Here is a 14,599-nt window from a genome sequence, read left to right on the forward strand (position 1 = left end):
CTGGTGTCTCTTCCGCCGTGGCGTCCGGGGCTCTCCGCTTCCTCGGTGGACAGCCGCCTGGGCCAGTGCCGGACCCAGCAGGGACCGAGGAGCCAGAAAGCTTCTGGGAGGGACAGGCGGGCAGAGACATAGAACCACTCAGTCATGCACATGCCCCTGGGGCCGGTCTCGGGCTCTGGGCACGGCGGCCAGGGGCCAGCGAAGACCAGCAGTGCCCGACGACTATTTCCCATGGGGCTGCAGAGAGAGGGACATTTCAAGCAGGAGACTGAGGAGCCATTGGGGCAGGCGGCGCCCAGGCATGCCAGAGGGATGGCGCTGCCCCCCGGAGAGCGCGGGCAGGCCCACGGCGTGGTGGGAGCCCCGGGAGCGGTGGGGTGCTGGCCTGCAGGGCCGCCTCCTGCCTGTCCCGGGTGAGCTTTCTTCGGGGCACTTGCCACGAGTGACCTCGTCACGTGGGCCTTCCTGCCTCTGCCCATGAGCGCGGGCCTGCGGCTTCTCCTGCCCACGGCCCTGTCCGAAGCAGGAGCATTTCACACAAAGCAGGGACCAGGGAGCCCCGGGACTGGGGGGGGCACAGGCAATTCCAGGCCAGGCACCCTGGGGAGGCAGGGCCGTGCTGGGCAAGAAAAGCTCTGGCTGGGGAGGGAGGGGCCCTTCCCCTGGCCTGCCCCACGCAGGAACCGGCGCGACTGCATTTACAGAGCGCCCCCATCCTGGGGGTCAGTGAGGGGGCCCTGGTTCTCTTGTGGTTGTCCGCTGCCCTGCCCCAAGGTCCAGCAGAGTGGGCCACCCAGGGCCAGGCCCACCCAGGGCCGGTCGGGGCGGGAGACCATGTGGTCAGGGCTGACGGCAGGAAGGTGCTGCGTCTGAGTCAGATCCCAGGGGCCGTGCCAGGCTGCTCCCCACCAGGGTCTTCATCAAGCCACAGGCCAAACGACGCCAGTTCCCTAGCCTCGGTCTCTCTCCTGGAGTGGCTGTGTCCTTAGACCTGGTTGTCCCGGCCCGTGGGACGTGACCTCGCTCTGCAGAGACCAGGGCTCCCGCGCGAGGAGCGTTCCTGTGCCGGGGCCACCACAGGTGTCCTGACAACCCTGCGCCGGAGGTGCTGGTGTGTGCCCCCTACAGCCGGGACAACTGAAGCACAAAGAGGGAAAAGCCTGTTTCAGTAAGAAGCAAAGCCAGGCTCCGCCCAGCAGCCCAAGTCCACTCTCAGAACCCCGAGGCTCTGCCGTGGCCCAGAGCATGAGACCACGAAGTCAAACACTGCGAACACGAACAGTGGTGTTCCCCAGACTCCAGCAGGCCTGAGAGGGGTTTCTGGCTTCCAGGTGGAAAAGTGGGAGCGTCTGTCCCCACAGACGCAAACTTCAAAACAGCAACTGCAAACACAGAGACCCTGAAAACAAGGAAGCGGCGCAGCGGCCATCACGATTCTCCGAGGGTGGAGGGCTGCGGTGACCTGGGAGTCATGGGGCCGTCCTGGAACGCAGCGGCTGCGCTTGCTGGGTGTTCCCTTCACTCTAGGATTCGTCCCAGCAGGGTGACCTGGGTGACCATGGTGTTCATGGGACCATGAACAGTTTCCCTGGGGGTCAAGGGTCAAGTCTTCATGTCCCCGCTAACATGCCTGTAGGTGACCGGAAGCCGTCTAGATCCTGAGAACTCTTCCAGCCCATCCTGGGACCTAGACCAGGCGCTGGGGGAGGAAGCGGGGGTGGCCGGGAGGGGGCGGGGTCTTGGGCCGTCTGCGGCCTGGCAGCACTGAAGGCTGAGCCCCACACCCGCACCACCAGTGAGCCATGGCCATAGGGTGGGCCCAGGGGCAGCGGCGGGTCTTCACAGGCAGATTCGGCATTAACCTGCCTCCAGCGTCACCCATCCCACCTGCACTGGGGTGCGGGCTTTACCCCAGTGTCTTCCAGATCATCGCAAGCCAAGGTCATATCAAGAAAAGCAGAGCGGAGAAGAACCCATGCTGCGGTAGTGACAGCTGCGTTGCAATTTTCAAGTTTCACTCCTCCACTTTCTCCTAAGGGAGGTGTGTTTTCTGTTTTGTTTTGTTTTGTTTCTGAGTCGGAGTCTCACTCTGTCGCCCAGGATGGAGTGCACTGGCACAATCATGGCTCACCACAGCCTCCGCCTCCCAGGCTCAGGCAATCCTTTGGCCTCAGCCTCCAGAGTAACTGGGACCACAGGTGCACACTACCATGCCCAACTAATTTTTGGACGTTCAAATAAAACTTGGCCGCAGGGTTCTGCTTCCACAAAGACTGCTTTGCAGAAGTCTGCGGTTCAGAGACGATTTCGGCCAGGCGCAGTGGCTCATGTCTGTCATCCCAGCACTTTGGGAGGCCGAGGTGGGAGGATCACCTGAGGATAGGTATGGGACCAGCCTGGGCAACAGAGCAAGACCCCATCTCTATAAAAAATAAGTAATAAAGAAATAAAAACAGGCTTTGCGGATGCCGCCGCCCTGAGCCTTTTCCCATCAGAAATGGTCAACCCCACCGTGTTCTTCGACATCGCCGTCGATGGCGAGCCCTCGGGTCGCGTCTCCCTCGAGCTGTTTGCAGACAAAGTTCCAAAGACAGCAGAAAACTTTCGTGCTCTGAGCACTGGAGAGAAAGGATTTGGTTATAAGGGTTCCTGCTTTCACAGAACTATTCCAGGGTTGACGTGCCAGGGTGGTGACTTTACATGCCATAATGGCACTAGGGGCAAGTCCATCTACGGGGAGAAATTTGATGATGAGAATTTCATCTTGAAGCATACAGGTCCCAGCATCTTGTCCATGGCAAATGCTGGACCCAACACAAACGGTTCCCAGTTTTTCATCTGCACTACTAAGACAATGGTTGGATGGCAAGCATGTGGTTTTTGGCAAGGTGAAAGAGGGCATGAATGTTGTGCAAGCCGTGGAGGGCTTTGGGTCCAAGAATGGCAAAACCAGCAAGAAGGTCACCATTGCTGACTGTGGACCGCTCTCATAAATTTGACTTGTTTTATCTTAAACTACCAGATCATTCCTTCTGTAGCTCAGATGAGCACCCCCTCCATCCCGTTTGCTCGCAGTATCCCTATAATCTTTGTGCTCTCGCTACAGTTCTTTGGGCTCCATGTTTTCCTTATTACCCTCCACATCTAGTTGGATTACAGAGAAATAAAAACTAAGTAACAAAGAAAAAGAAAAACAAAAAACAAAGATGCGCTTCTAGAATTACTTTCAAAAGAAACTTACTTTCAAAGGTGTCCACTCCTTGCTCAGATAACAGGGACGAAGACAAACAGGTGTGCTTCCTCAGCATGGGGCGGGGTGCCAGGAGGGCCCGGGGGCTCCCATTTCTGCCTGGGATCTGGGGGAAGGACGGCGACTCAGGAAGGGGCGGCTGGAGTCCCTCACGCCGTGCACCCTGCTGGTGCTGGAGCCGATTACCATCGGGTCATTCCACAAGCCTCTCCAGGGTGCCCCTGCCTGTGGGCCTGAGCACACACGCCGGCTGGGTTTGCGGGTGCCCACAAGCAGCTGGAGAACACCTGCGGGGTGCAGGCCCTTGTCCACAGGAGGAGGGAGGAGGAGGAGTGTGGGGGGGAAGGGCACGGAGGAAGGCAGCCTCAGAGGCGAAGGAGTCCCGTGTGGGGGCGGCAGCCTCAGTCTCCCTGCCTCGGAGGAGAGGGCGGCCCTGCGTGGAGGCAGCCTCGGTCTCCCTGCCTCAGAGGGCAGAGCAGCCCTGCGTGGAAGGGCACCGCAGCTGGGGATGGGGTGGGCTTCAGCGACAGAGTCCCTCCTCCCTGAGTCCAAGGACGCCCCAGTCCAGGCCTCTGCGGGTGTGACAGTGCTCGGGGTCTGCTCTGGAGACGACGGCACGTGTCGCCCTGCTTGGCTCCCACGTGTGAGGACATGCTGCTCCTCGCCGGGCATGTCCCAAGGTGAGCCGTCCGGGCCCACCTCCTCCTGGAGAGGGCGCTGGCCGCGTCTGTGCCCGGTCCCAGGTGGCGAAGTCTAAACAAGAAGGTGCAAGGGCCACCGCAGAGCTGGGTAGGTGGCGGCAGTGACCGAGTGACCACGGAGCCAAGGAGGTCCACCCCGACACAGCCAGACCTGAAACGACCGCTGAGGCTCCCACACACGCGAGGCGGACGCCATCAACGCCCCCTCCCTCCATGGAGCCCGGAATGGATGCTGTCGGTGACCTTCCCGAGACGGCACCCCATGATCAAGTCACAAAACACTCGGGAACACACAAGGCAAACGTTCCCATGAAGGACTTTATTTCTCTATTTTGTATGGATCATTTATTAAATTAGAAGGCTAAAAAGTAAAAATATATTTTACAATCAAGGAGAATCTGGACACTGGACCCCAAGAAAACCCTCAGGATGCAAGGTTCTGAGAACACATGCCAGGGCGGCACCTGACCAGCAGTGACGGTATCTGTGGGGGAGAAGGACCACGCCAGGGCCCAGTGGGCAGGGGGAAGACCCCGGTAAACCGAACACTGTCTTGTCCCCAACACAGGACAGGAGGCTGAGGCCAGAAGTTCCACGAGGCCACAGATGCCCTGTGGCCTCGATGCCACCAACCGACCCCTGCCAGAAGAGGACACACAGCCTTGGCTGTGCCACCGGGCCCTGCTTGGGGTGCGAGATGCCCACAGGCTGCTCTCACTGATGGCCGAGGGCAGCAGGGCCCAGGAGGCTTGGCCCACCCCAGGGCTGGAGATGGGCTTCAAGCCAGCTGCAGCCTCGGCTCTTGAGCTGAGCACAAGTCTCTCCTTCCCAGCTTCCCAGCATGACGTCAGACACAGGCGGGGACGGGGCGGGAGGGCACAGCATTGCCACACAGAGGGGTCCTCAGCACGCTGCCTCTCACGTGAGCCTTGACGTGGGGAAGTCGTGCATGATGTCACAGAAAGAAGCTAACAAAAGGCCTTAGGAAACGTGAGCTTTACTAATAAAAAATAAAATGTTCGTGAAAAGGAAAGTAAGAGCCAGTGGTGGGCGTGTCCTCTGAAACCGCTCGTTCTCGCTCAGACGCACGCCTGCCCTCAGGTTGCCCCCGCAACCGGTGCTCATGGGGTCTCCTGGGCCACCAGAAGACATCTCTGAGCCACGCCCGGGAGAATCAGCTTGCCGCAACTTAAGGCAGAACCGGCGCCGGCCGACCTGGAGCCCGGAGGCCGACCCCAGCAGAGAAGGCTCCCAAGCGAGGCCCACGGCGTCATTGGGCGGTCTGCTCAAGACGCAGAACACCTAGGAGGGGCGGCCCCGCCTCCCCCTCATCCTGTCCCAGAAGGGCCTGTCCACGGGCCCGAGAACAAATGGCAGCGAGTGGGGCGAGAGCCAGTGGCCACAACGCCAGACACACACTTACGTCCTCCTTCCTCGTCCTGAGAGCAAACCTCGCGGACTCGCAACCAGAAGCTCCTGCCACTGCAGCCTCCCCATGGCCTCTCCACGCGCCAGGTGTGCAAAACTCAGTCATTATCAACAGCACAGCTGACAAGAGGCACCCACGGCAGGAAGCAAGCGCTCTGCTGACACTCACGCGCAGCCTGTTCCAGGGGAGAGGGAGCTAACAGCACATCATCCGGAAGCCCGGCTGCAGCACCATCCTGGGCCCGTCAGCAGGGCACACCCACCGGCTGGCCGGGAGCCAGCACCGAGAAGACTGCAGCTGGGCGCAGACCACACCCACAGGCACAGACCACACCCACAGGCACGCGGGTCTCCAGGACACGGCTGCCAGGTAAAGTGCATCACGCTGGAGTAACTTCTCCAACTTCTGGTTTCTATAACCGGGTATCACCTCATCTGTCCTGCATCTGGGGCGCTGTGCGTGGGGACCGGGCACAGGCACCCAGCCTCTGGAAGGTTCCAGGTTAACATTTGCTAGAGGTCCCCACCCAGACTGGACCACAGCACCGCCCATGGCGTTTACTGCAGCCGCTGCCAGGTTGGCCTGTGCCTGACACCCTGGCAGATGCACATCACATACACCCCCTTGAAGACAGACACATACCCTCGCAGACACGCACGCCCCAGTAGATACAGGCACACCCCACCTCTAGCGCTCTCCATGAAGCCCCAGCTTCTAACCCAAGACACCCTCCTTGGAGCAACACCCCGGGAGTTGGCGTGAACACAGCAGTAGACAGACAATGGCCTCAGGTGGTAGGGGGCCTGGCTTTGGATGCCAGCTGGCCAGTGACAGGGTAGAGCCCACCCGACCATGCACAGGACAGGCTCATTCTGCATCTGCCTCGGAGTCTGTCAGGAGGCCTGGCCAACGGGACCAGGTGAGCCGGCAGGTCTGGCCTGCCACCGTGGACAGCAGGAGGCCAGCCCCCAGCTCGCCAGGACTGAGGCCCTGGGGGCAGGCCCACGGCAGAGAACAGCAAGGGAAGGACAGGGTTTCCGGCCGGGAAGTTCTATAAACCACCCACAAATTGGCAAGAATGGGTCTGCGTGCCTTAAATTAATCAGAGGGCGCGATGGCAGGGGTGGATGGGGAGGGCACCTGGCAGCCTCAACACCAGCATGAGCAGTGCCTTTTACAGGAACATTCTGGCGCAGGGAGAGGGCGTGCTGCATCCCAGCAGCAGGAGGGGAAGTCTGTGCTGGGTGATGCGGCCCTGCACCGCCATCTCGGACGCCGGGCGAAGCCGGGAGCTCCCCACCCCCGCCAGCGGTGCGGACGGCTGCCGGGATGAAAATCCGCATGCATCCCAGGGACAGGCGTGGACGGGTGACAGATGTCTGAGGAGGGGTGAACAGGTGCTCTCTCAGGACTCTCGAGGGACAGCGCTCCTGGGGAAGCCCCGGCTGGCGAGCCCCCGGAGCAGGGCGGCGAGCGGGGTGGGCGGGCCTAAGGCTCCTCGCCCATCTGCAGCAGGGAGTTGATGGCGGCATCCTTGCTCCCCCGCTGGGCCTCTAGCACGGAGCGGATCACCTCCCTGTCCATGTTGGGGAACATGTCCTGGATGGCCTTCAGGTCCTCCTCGCTGCAGCGGGGCTGGGCGCTCACGGCGGGCGAGGGCATGGCCACGGGCACCATGCCGGAGCTACAGACGGTGGGCATCCCTGGAAGCAGAAGACGGGCCTGGTGAGAACGCCGGACCCCGAGGACAGTGCCCGTCCTTGCCCAGGATGACGACAGCACACGCCACCACCTCCTCGACCGGAGGGGCCCCCTCGGGTCTCATGAGACACCGATCCTGCGAACACGAAGGGTGACAGTCCTGTCGTGACGCCTCCTGACCAACTCACTTTCTTTCCACACAAAACGCACGAGCCTATCTGCCTCTACTTTCCGGTTGCCAGGCTGGGGGCAGGGAGTACACACTGTGACCCTTCAGAATTCACAGATCTGCAGCCCAACCTCACTGTCACCGACCAGAGGCCACAGAGCAAATCCCCGTCTGAGACTCATCCACACAGTGGAGAGTCTTGCGTCTCTTCCATGGTCGGGCTCTAGAACACACTTCTGCGGCCAGGCAAGTGTGTCACCGTATTGGTGTTCGGTCAGGGAAGAGCCCCTGCAGGCACAGAACCCTCTGCCAGACTCACGCAAAGTCTACAGGGAACACGACACACGTGCTCCAGAAAACAATGCAAGAAAATGCTTGGAAAATGCAGTGGGACAGCTGGTGTAGTGCAGTGGACCATGAGGGCATAGGCGTCCTGACAACGTGCAGGGCTCCGGCATGCCCCACACGGCCACGCAGGCCCTGCCCTCAACAGCTGTCAGCTCCCAAGTCAGACCCACGTTGGGGAACATGTCCTGGATGGCCTTCAGGTCCTCCTCGCTGCAGCAGGGTTGGGCGCTCACGGCAGGCGGGCTGCTCCCTGAAGGCATGGGCGAACAGGAACAGGAAGCCACCAGGACCAAGCCACACTTGCAGGGGGCAGAATTCCTGCTGGAACCCGTCTCGAGCACTCATTAATTCTCTGACCCTGAGAGCATGAACGACCCTCCCAGCGGGGCCATGCGAACACGGAGCCATGGCATCAGGCTGCACTTCTCTCTCTGCTCCCATGGACAGCAGGCGTCATATTCAACAAGGACCCAGTAGCAGTGGGAGGGCCTGGGATCTGGTGGCCGGCACATGACCGAGGACTCAGGGACCCACAGGCTCCTCACAGGACAGAGTCACTTCCCAGATGCCTCTGCCAAGGCCCCTCCTCCACCTGACACCTGTCTTTCGTTCTGACCACCGAGAGCAGGGGTCCCCAGCCATGGACAGGTACTGGCCCATAGCCTGCCAGCAGCTGGGCCGCACAGCAGGAAGTGAGTGGCGGCCAGCAAAGCTTCATCTGTATTCACAGCCACCACCTAAGCTCTGCCTCCTGTCAGATGAGCACTGAAAAAACAGCTTCCAGCCGGGCGTGGTGGCGCTCACCTATAATCCCAGCACTTTGGGAGGTGGAGGCAAGAGGACTGCCAGAGCCCATGGGTTCGAGACCAGCCTGGGCAACTTGGTGAGACCTCATTTCTACAGTAAATCAAAAAATTAGCCAGGCATGGTGGTGCTATTTGGAAGGCTGAGGTGGAAGGATTGCCTGAGCCCAGTAGGTAGAGGCTGTGGTGGCTGTCAGTGTGCCACTGTACTCCAGCCTGGGTGACAGAGTGAGACTCCAACTCAAAAGAAAAAAAAAGAGAGACAGCTTCTATGGCCAACATCCTCTCTTTGTCTTTGTGAGGCACGGTTTTCTGCAGTGACAGCAGCCAACACGCGATTTTGGAGAAGACTGGACATAAGCAACACGCTGCGGGTGTCCCTCTCTCCCGTCACCACCGGAGGGGACCTCTAGTGGCAGGAAGACAAGCTCAGGGCTCCCACTGACTTGTGGTGGGCTGTGTCATTATTTCATTACACATTATGATTAGTAAAAACAGAAATAAAGTGCACAATAAGTGTAACGCACATGAATCATCCCGAAACTACCCCCTACCCAGTCTGTGGAGAAACTGCCTTCCACGAAGCCAGTCCCTGATGCCAAAAAGGTTGGGGACCGCTGGCTAGAGACAGGCTGTCACTGCCTCTCAGAGCAGGCAGCCCTGACAGGTGAGGGTTGGTGTTGCCTCTCAGGTCAGGGGTGTGTCACTTCACCTCAGTCAGTGCAGGGGCAATGTCTAGGCAGGGCCACCACATAGACCCCAGACTCTATGGAGGACCGCTGCGTAGACTCCGGAAACTCCCAACCCACTGCCCCCATCAGGCTGGGTCTGGGACGAGGTCCAGACTCCTGTGCCGCCCTTCCACGTCCCTGTCGGATGGATGATGGCATGACTGTGGTGCTGACGAGGGCTTTCACCTCCGGTGGGCTGGACACCAGCATCCCCGCACTGCTGGCCACGAGCAGCCCCTGAACACGCGCAGCGGGGCCCACGCAGACCCCAGGATGCTTCCCGTGACCCCACACGTCTTGACGCCCTGCCCACAACTCGGCCACTCCCACGGCCCTGGCCTCAGCGTGGAGGGAGCCGGGGGCTCAGTTTGGCAGGGAACCAGGCTGCAGGCTCCCCTGCCCGCTGGTCAGCACCAGCCAACAGTGGGGCCAGCCATTCCGCCCAGTGCCAGGCTATTCACGGTGGGGCAGGAGAGCACCGGCTGCTGCTACAGCTTCAAGAGGAAGTCACGAGGGCAGCACGAGGGCCTGAAAACACGGCGGCCTGGAAGGCCACGGGCCAGTGGGAGCCTACTGTGCCCCAGCATTGGCAGCTCCCTTGGTGGGAGTCTGAGTGTCCAGTCCAACAGCTGAGACACAACGATGCTTAGAAGCTACCTTCCACGTCCCCAGAAACTGGTGCCAACAGTCACGGAACAGCAAGTTCTGTGCTCCACAGAGGCATGGGAAATGCAGACGTCCCGCCAGCTCCTGGGCTTCAGCGGCCTTCACGGGAAGCCGTGGGTCTCTGAACTAGATAAAAGCCCCACCCAGTGCCGAGGCCCCATTCCTCCTCCCACGCTGGCTCTCTGCCCCCGGGAGCCCAGCCGAGAAGCGCCGGCAGGGGAGGGCAGCACGCACCTGTGAGGGGCACGTAGCCCACGCCCTGCTGGTACACAGTCGGCATCAGGACCACGGGCTGGGGCGGCATCACCATGGCAGCCGGCAGCAACTGAAACGCCAAAGACGATCCCGGGGTCATGGAGGCACACACAACACACCAGCACTTACTCCTTCAAGGGTCACCCTCGCCGATCCAGCCTGGAGTCCCGACACGGGACCTGAGAGTGCAGAGTGCCCACACGGACACCTGACCCCCGCCCTGTGCCCGTGCCACCTCCTCACAGTGAGGGTCAGCGCCTGAATGAACTGAGCTGGAGGACGCTCGACCCGGCCCAGCCTTCAGGAAGGGCCTCCAAGCACGGGCCCAGAAAGCCTCCATAGCCTCCATGCTCCAGGGCTTCCGTCCCAAAGCGTGAGCTGCAGTCAGGGTCTGAGGAAGGGCAGTCAGGGTCAGTGCCACAGCAGCACCTCCGTGAAGACACGTGCTTGCCGAAGCGGCCTGGCACCACGCACAGGGCCGGGCCTCGCTGTGAAACCTCCCAGTGCTGGAAAGGGGAGCGGGAGAGGAGGCCGCAGAGGTGCCCCGGGCCAAGCGCCCCCACCCGCACCAGGCGTCCCCGCCTGCTGGGCACTCCCCTGACATGTTCCCCAGCACCCGCAGGGCTCGCCACCCTCCTCTTCCATGCTTGCACCAAGTTTTCACAGCAAAAACTCCAAATACCAACGTTCTGTGGTGTCCTTTATAGGACAGACACACTGGAGAAGGCGGGAGACCGGCCACAACATGTCGGCCCCCCTGCCGGCTCGGCCAGGCCCTGTGCTGCCACCCCGAGGACGGCGGCCCAGGCCTTCCCCGACGTCACCACCCAAACACCTGGCCGCGCACCAGCCCGGAGCTGCCCCGGGGGAGGAGCCTGTCTGGCCGAGAGCCTGAGGTGGAGCCCCAGGCACAGGGTCCCTCTGTGGTCTTGGGCCCAGTGGGCGGCACGGCCGGGCGGACACCCGTGCCGGCGGCGGAGACCACCCAAGGGCAGGCCCCTCCCAGGACACGACCCGCCTGTGGTGCTGCTTCTGCAAAGGCAACATGGGCCGGAGCAGCATGAGGGCCCAGACCCCTCCGGCCCCGACTCTGCACAGACACGATGCCACCCCCTCACCCCAGGACACGATGACTCAGCCCCACACTCCCCGCCCCATTCGCCCACAGGGCGATGTGACGCCCCCACCCCGCTCACCGCATAGGACATGACGAGGTTGATCATGCCCTCCTTGTCGTCGCCCTGCCGCCCGCTCAGGCTGTACCACTTGTCCTCCACCTTGCCCTGCTTCAGCGTCTCGGGCAGCGTGATGTGCGTCCAGGCGATGCGGTCGTCCATGGAGAAGGCACGCTGGGGACGAGAGGGAGGGGCAGCTGCAGAAGGCCCGGACCCCGACCCGCTGGGCGCCCGCCACCACGCCCCCCCCGGGCCCACGCCCACCAGCAAGACGCCCTGGGACGCGCCGGCAGCGGCGTCACATGCTGTTCATCACATCCCCCTCTCGTCTCTGCCGCCTCTGAGACTGACCGGGCAGGGCTGAGGCTGAGGACGGGGGGATGCCCCGGCGGCTGTCCTCACCAGTCTCGGCAAGGACACTAGCTGCTCCTCCCCCACCCGCAAGCCGACCCTGCCCCCCACCGCTGCAGCCCCACAGCACAGGGTCCCGAGCCCGGCAGAGGGCTGCGCCGGGCTGCCGTGCACTCCCTCGCCTCCATCCAGAGCCAGACAACGGGCAGGGACGAGCAGCGAGGAGAGCCAGGGAAGGCGAGAGACGGCAAGGCAGTGCTGCCTGCCACCTCCCCCAGGCTTCTCCCGGGACTCTGATCCCGCAGGAGGCGGCGTTTCAGGCCCGAGGGGCCCCGAGGACCAGGCCAGCAGCCACACCCCAGCCCCCAAGCCTCCAGCCCCTCGGGGAGGCCGCGGCACACCCATGGCTCAGTCCACACATGGGCCGCTGCCGGGAGCTGCTGTGACTCACACTCGGAACAGTGTCCGCCCAGCAACCAGCCCAACGCCCTCGAAAGCCACCTGGATGCACCTGGGGGTGCGGATGTGCCCACACTGTCCCCAGAGGGCTCAGGGTGTGCCATCCCCAGGAGAGCAGGCCCCATCACATGCCCCGCGAGGTGCAGGCCCCGTCCACAGCAGCTCCCAACCCGCAGTGGCTTCTGTGCCGAGCAGGCCCTCACCTCGTCAAAGATCTCCAGGTAGAAGGAGTCCACACCAGGCGGCACTGTGCAATGGATGACCTTATTCCAGCGGGGGTTCTTGGCACCGTTGTGGGCCGTGGGCGTCTCGTACACTGCGTAGCCCAGGCGCAGGCGGCAGTAGGGGTCCATGCGTGTCATGCCATAGTTCTTCGCCAGCTTGGCCTGAAACGGACGAGGGGCGCGGGCATCATGAAGCCGTCAGCGGCCCTCCCCAAGGACACCACGGCAGCTTCTCCCTCCCCAGTCAGCAGGCCCAGGGCACCTGCTGCCCCTGCCCTGCAGCCTGTGTGCACACCCGGGCCCCTCCTCCCTGCGGTCTGACCGCCAGGCCCTGCTTTCCATCTCTGTCCATGTGAAAGCGCATCTCCTCCACTTCAAGCAACACTGCGACCTCTCTGTCCAAACATCCCCACACTTGGGTCCCAGACTACCGTGGCATCAAGTGTGGCTGGAGTGCATCCTGGAAACATCAAGAGTGGTTTTCTGGGGCCCCCGTGCCCCGACAGCCTCAAGCGTCCTTCTGCTGCCCACCCATGGTCTGCCAGATCATCTCCAAGAGTGCACACCCCACTCCGAAACTCCCTAGAAATTCCCCGTTTTCCTGAAAGTATGTAGAAAAGCCTGAGATAGTTTGGTTTTCCGATGCTTTCGGATGTTTTGTTTCTTCTCACCCATAACTTAAAATACTTATCAAGACCTGCTGGTCAAGCTGCTTTGAGCTGACTCTCAGGGTAGCACGTGGACTCCCCCGCTCCCTGTCCCCTACATCCCTGATTCCCACTCACTCCTGCCGTGCTGGCCACCACATCTTCAAGGCAGCAGGCCCCTCACCACCTTTTCCGTCTCCCATTGCCCTGGGCACTGGGATAGACCCTCGAGGCAGGGGCTTGGTAATGCCGACCGTGCTACACTGAGACTGCACAGTGAATGCGTGAGGATGTGTCCTACTGTTTGCTCTGAGTACGACTGCACCCTGGGGACCACCTCAGCATGGCAGACACTGCCAGGGACGGACAGGCCTCTCTTCCTTCCCGTGACACACGAGAGACACACGTCAAACACACAGCACATCACTCAGTGTGACCACGGCTCAGTGACCCTCAGGAAGGCCAGCACAAGCCAGAACGCGGCCTGGAGGACGGCCGAGGGGGCCTTCTGGGGAGGAGCAAGGCCAGGTGTGCGCCAGCGAGGCCAAGGGGCAGCCCGAGCTCACAGCAGGCTCGGCAGGACGGCCCTGGTGAGGAATCCTCGTGTGGGGTGCCTGCCCTGGCCATGCTCCAGTGGCTGAGCGGTGGGGCTGTGCTGTGCTGCGGGTGACAGGCAGGAGGCCTGGAGCTGCACCTGCAGAGTGTGGGTGGGTACTGGGGGCCCCTGCGCATGGCCTGCGCCCGAGTCTGGAGCTGGGCTGCACGAGCCACGAGCCCGGGGGAGGCAGCCCGCCCCACGCGTGTGGGCCCCAGGCCAGGAAGGGCTTCCTCCAGCGGGAGGCAGGACACCAGGCTCAGAGGCCAGGAGGTGGGCGCTCCTCCCATGGGCCTGCACCACGGAAGGCGGGTGAGCACGTGTGGAGGGCAGACAGGAGTGGCACTGCCAGGGCCATCTCCAAGGCCAGTGGGTCTGGGGCCTGAGAGCAGGGTGGAAGCGCCCGCGGTCCCCAGCCCCGCCAGAAGGGGGAGGCTGCATGTGGGCGATGGCGTGGGAGGTGGCTGGGGCAGGAGCGTGCCCAAGGTGAGCAGGGTTTCCGGGTGGGCAGTGAGTGTGACATGCCCTCAGACACACGTGCTCGTGGGCAGGAAGGCTGACACTGCCAAGCCCGTCCAGCTGGCAGTGCCAGGACCCTGGCCACGCGACCCACGCCTGCACAGTCTCATCATGAGGTCCACGTGGTTCTCTTTCTCTCGCTGCATCTGTGTGTTCTGCAAGAACTGGAGGACCCCTTTAAATATGGTCTCATAGGACGTGCTGGTGTGACCGAGTCAGCTCTGAATCTGACCATGCACCTGGTATTCACCTGACCATCCGCTGACAGCCTGCGGTCACGTTCCAGCTGTGATGCCAGCGCTGAGGCTGACCGTGGGCCATGCCACTGGAGAGGAGGGGTGGCCGCGGGCACTTGCCCGTCCTGGATGGAGCTCCTGGAGCAGGAGGCCCAGCACGGAGCGCCCCAACACCCACTGCTGGTGCTAATTATCTCGGCTGTGCCCAGGCGACCGTGCAGCTGTCACAGGTGCCACTTTCCAGATCTGTCCTGGGAGAAGCTGGAAGCCAAGGAGCCCTACCCGCCCGTCCACCCACAGGGGCCCGGTACCCACCTGCACCACAGTGATGTTGAGGCGG

The 14,599-nt window shown here is 62.2% G+C and overlaps 2 protein-coding genes across 2 annotated transcripts; one reads left to right on the plus strand and one right to left on the minus strand.

Annotated features, from left to right (window-relative positions):
* The first annotated feature begins 2,497 nt into the window (after positions 1–2,497).
* LOC103271694 (peptidyl-prolyl cis-trans isomerase A-like) lies at positions 2,498–2,993 on the plus strand. The gene is made up of 2 exons (XM_021717790.1): positions 2,498–2,747; positions 2,854–2,993. Exons 1-2 carry the CDS (start codon positions 2,498–2,500, stop codon positions 2,991–2,993), a joined length of 390 nt encoding a protein of 129 aa, XP_021573465.1.
* A 1,257-nt stretch (positions 2,994–4,250) lies between these two features.
* TOLLIP (toll interacting protein) lies at positions 4,251–14,599 on the minus strand. Its single transcript, XM_008069168.2, has 5 exons — positions 14,575–14,599; positions 12,242–12,424; positions 11,250–11,402; positions 10,033–10,123; positions 4,251–7,083 (listed from the first exon to the last, which is right to left on the minus strand). The coding sequence occupies exons 2-5, from the start codon at positions 12,398–12,400 to the stop codon at positions 6,869–6,871; spliced, it is 618 nt and encodes a 205-aa protein (XP_008067359.1). The 5' UTR covers positions 12,401–12,424; positions 14,575–14,599; the 3' UTR covers positions 4,251–6,868.

Source organism: Carlito syrichta, unplaced genomic scaffold, assembly GCF_000164805.1.
Source record: "Carlito syrichta isolate Samal-C Ts95f unplaced genomic scaffold, Tarsius_syrichta-2.0.1 Scaffold109739, whole genome shotgun sequence".
Taxonomy (NCBI): Eukaryota; Metazoa; Chordata; class Mammalia; order Primates; family Tarsiidae; genus Carlito; species Carlito syrichta.

Excerpts from the sequence above, each read along its gene's own strand:
- LOC103271694 (XM_021717790.1), top strand. The coding sequence starts at position 2,498 with ATGGTCAACCCCACCGTGTTCTTCGACATCGCCGTCGATGGCGAGCCC. Across the intron at positions 2,748-2,853 it reads CATCTACGGGGAGAAATTTG|AATGGTTGGATGGCAAGCAT; the intron begins ATGATGAGAATT and ends CACTACTAAGAC.
- TOLLIP (XM_008069168.2), bottom strand. The coding sequence starts at position 12,400 with ATGACACGCATGGACCCCTACTGCCGCCTGCGCCTGGGCTACGCAGTG. Across the intron at positions 11,403-12,241 it reads ACCTGGAGATCTTTGACGAG|CGTGCCTTCTCCATGGACGA; the intron begins GTGAGGGCCTGC and ends TCTCGTCCCCAG. Across the intron at positions 10,124-11,249 it reads ACCTCGTCATGTCCTATGCG|TTGCTGCCGGCTGCCATGGT; the intron begins GTGAGCGGGGTG and ends TTGGCGTTTCAG.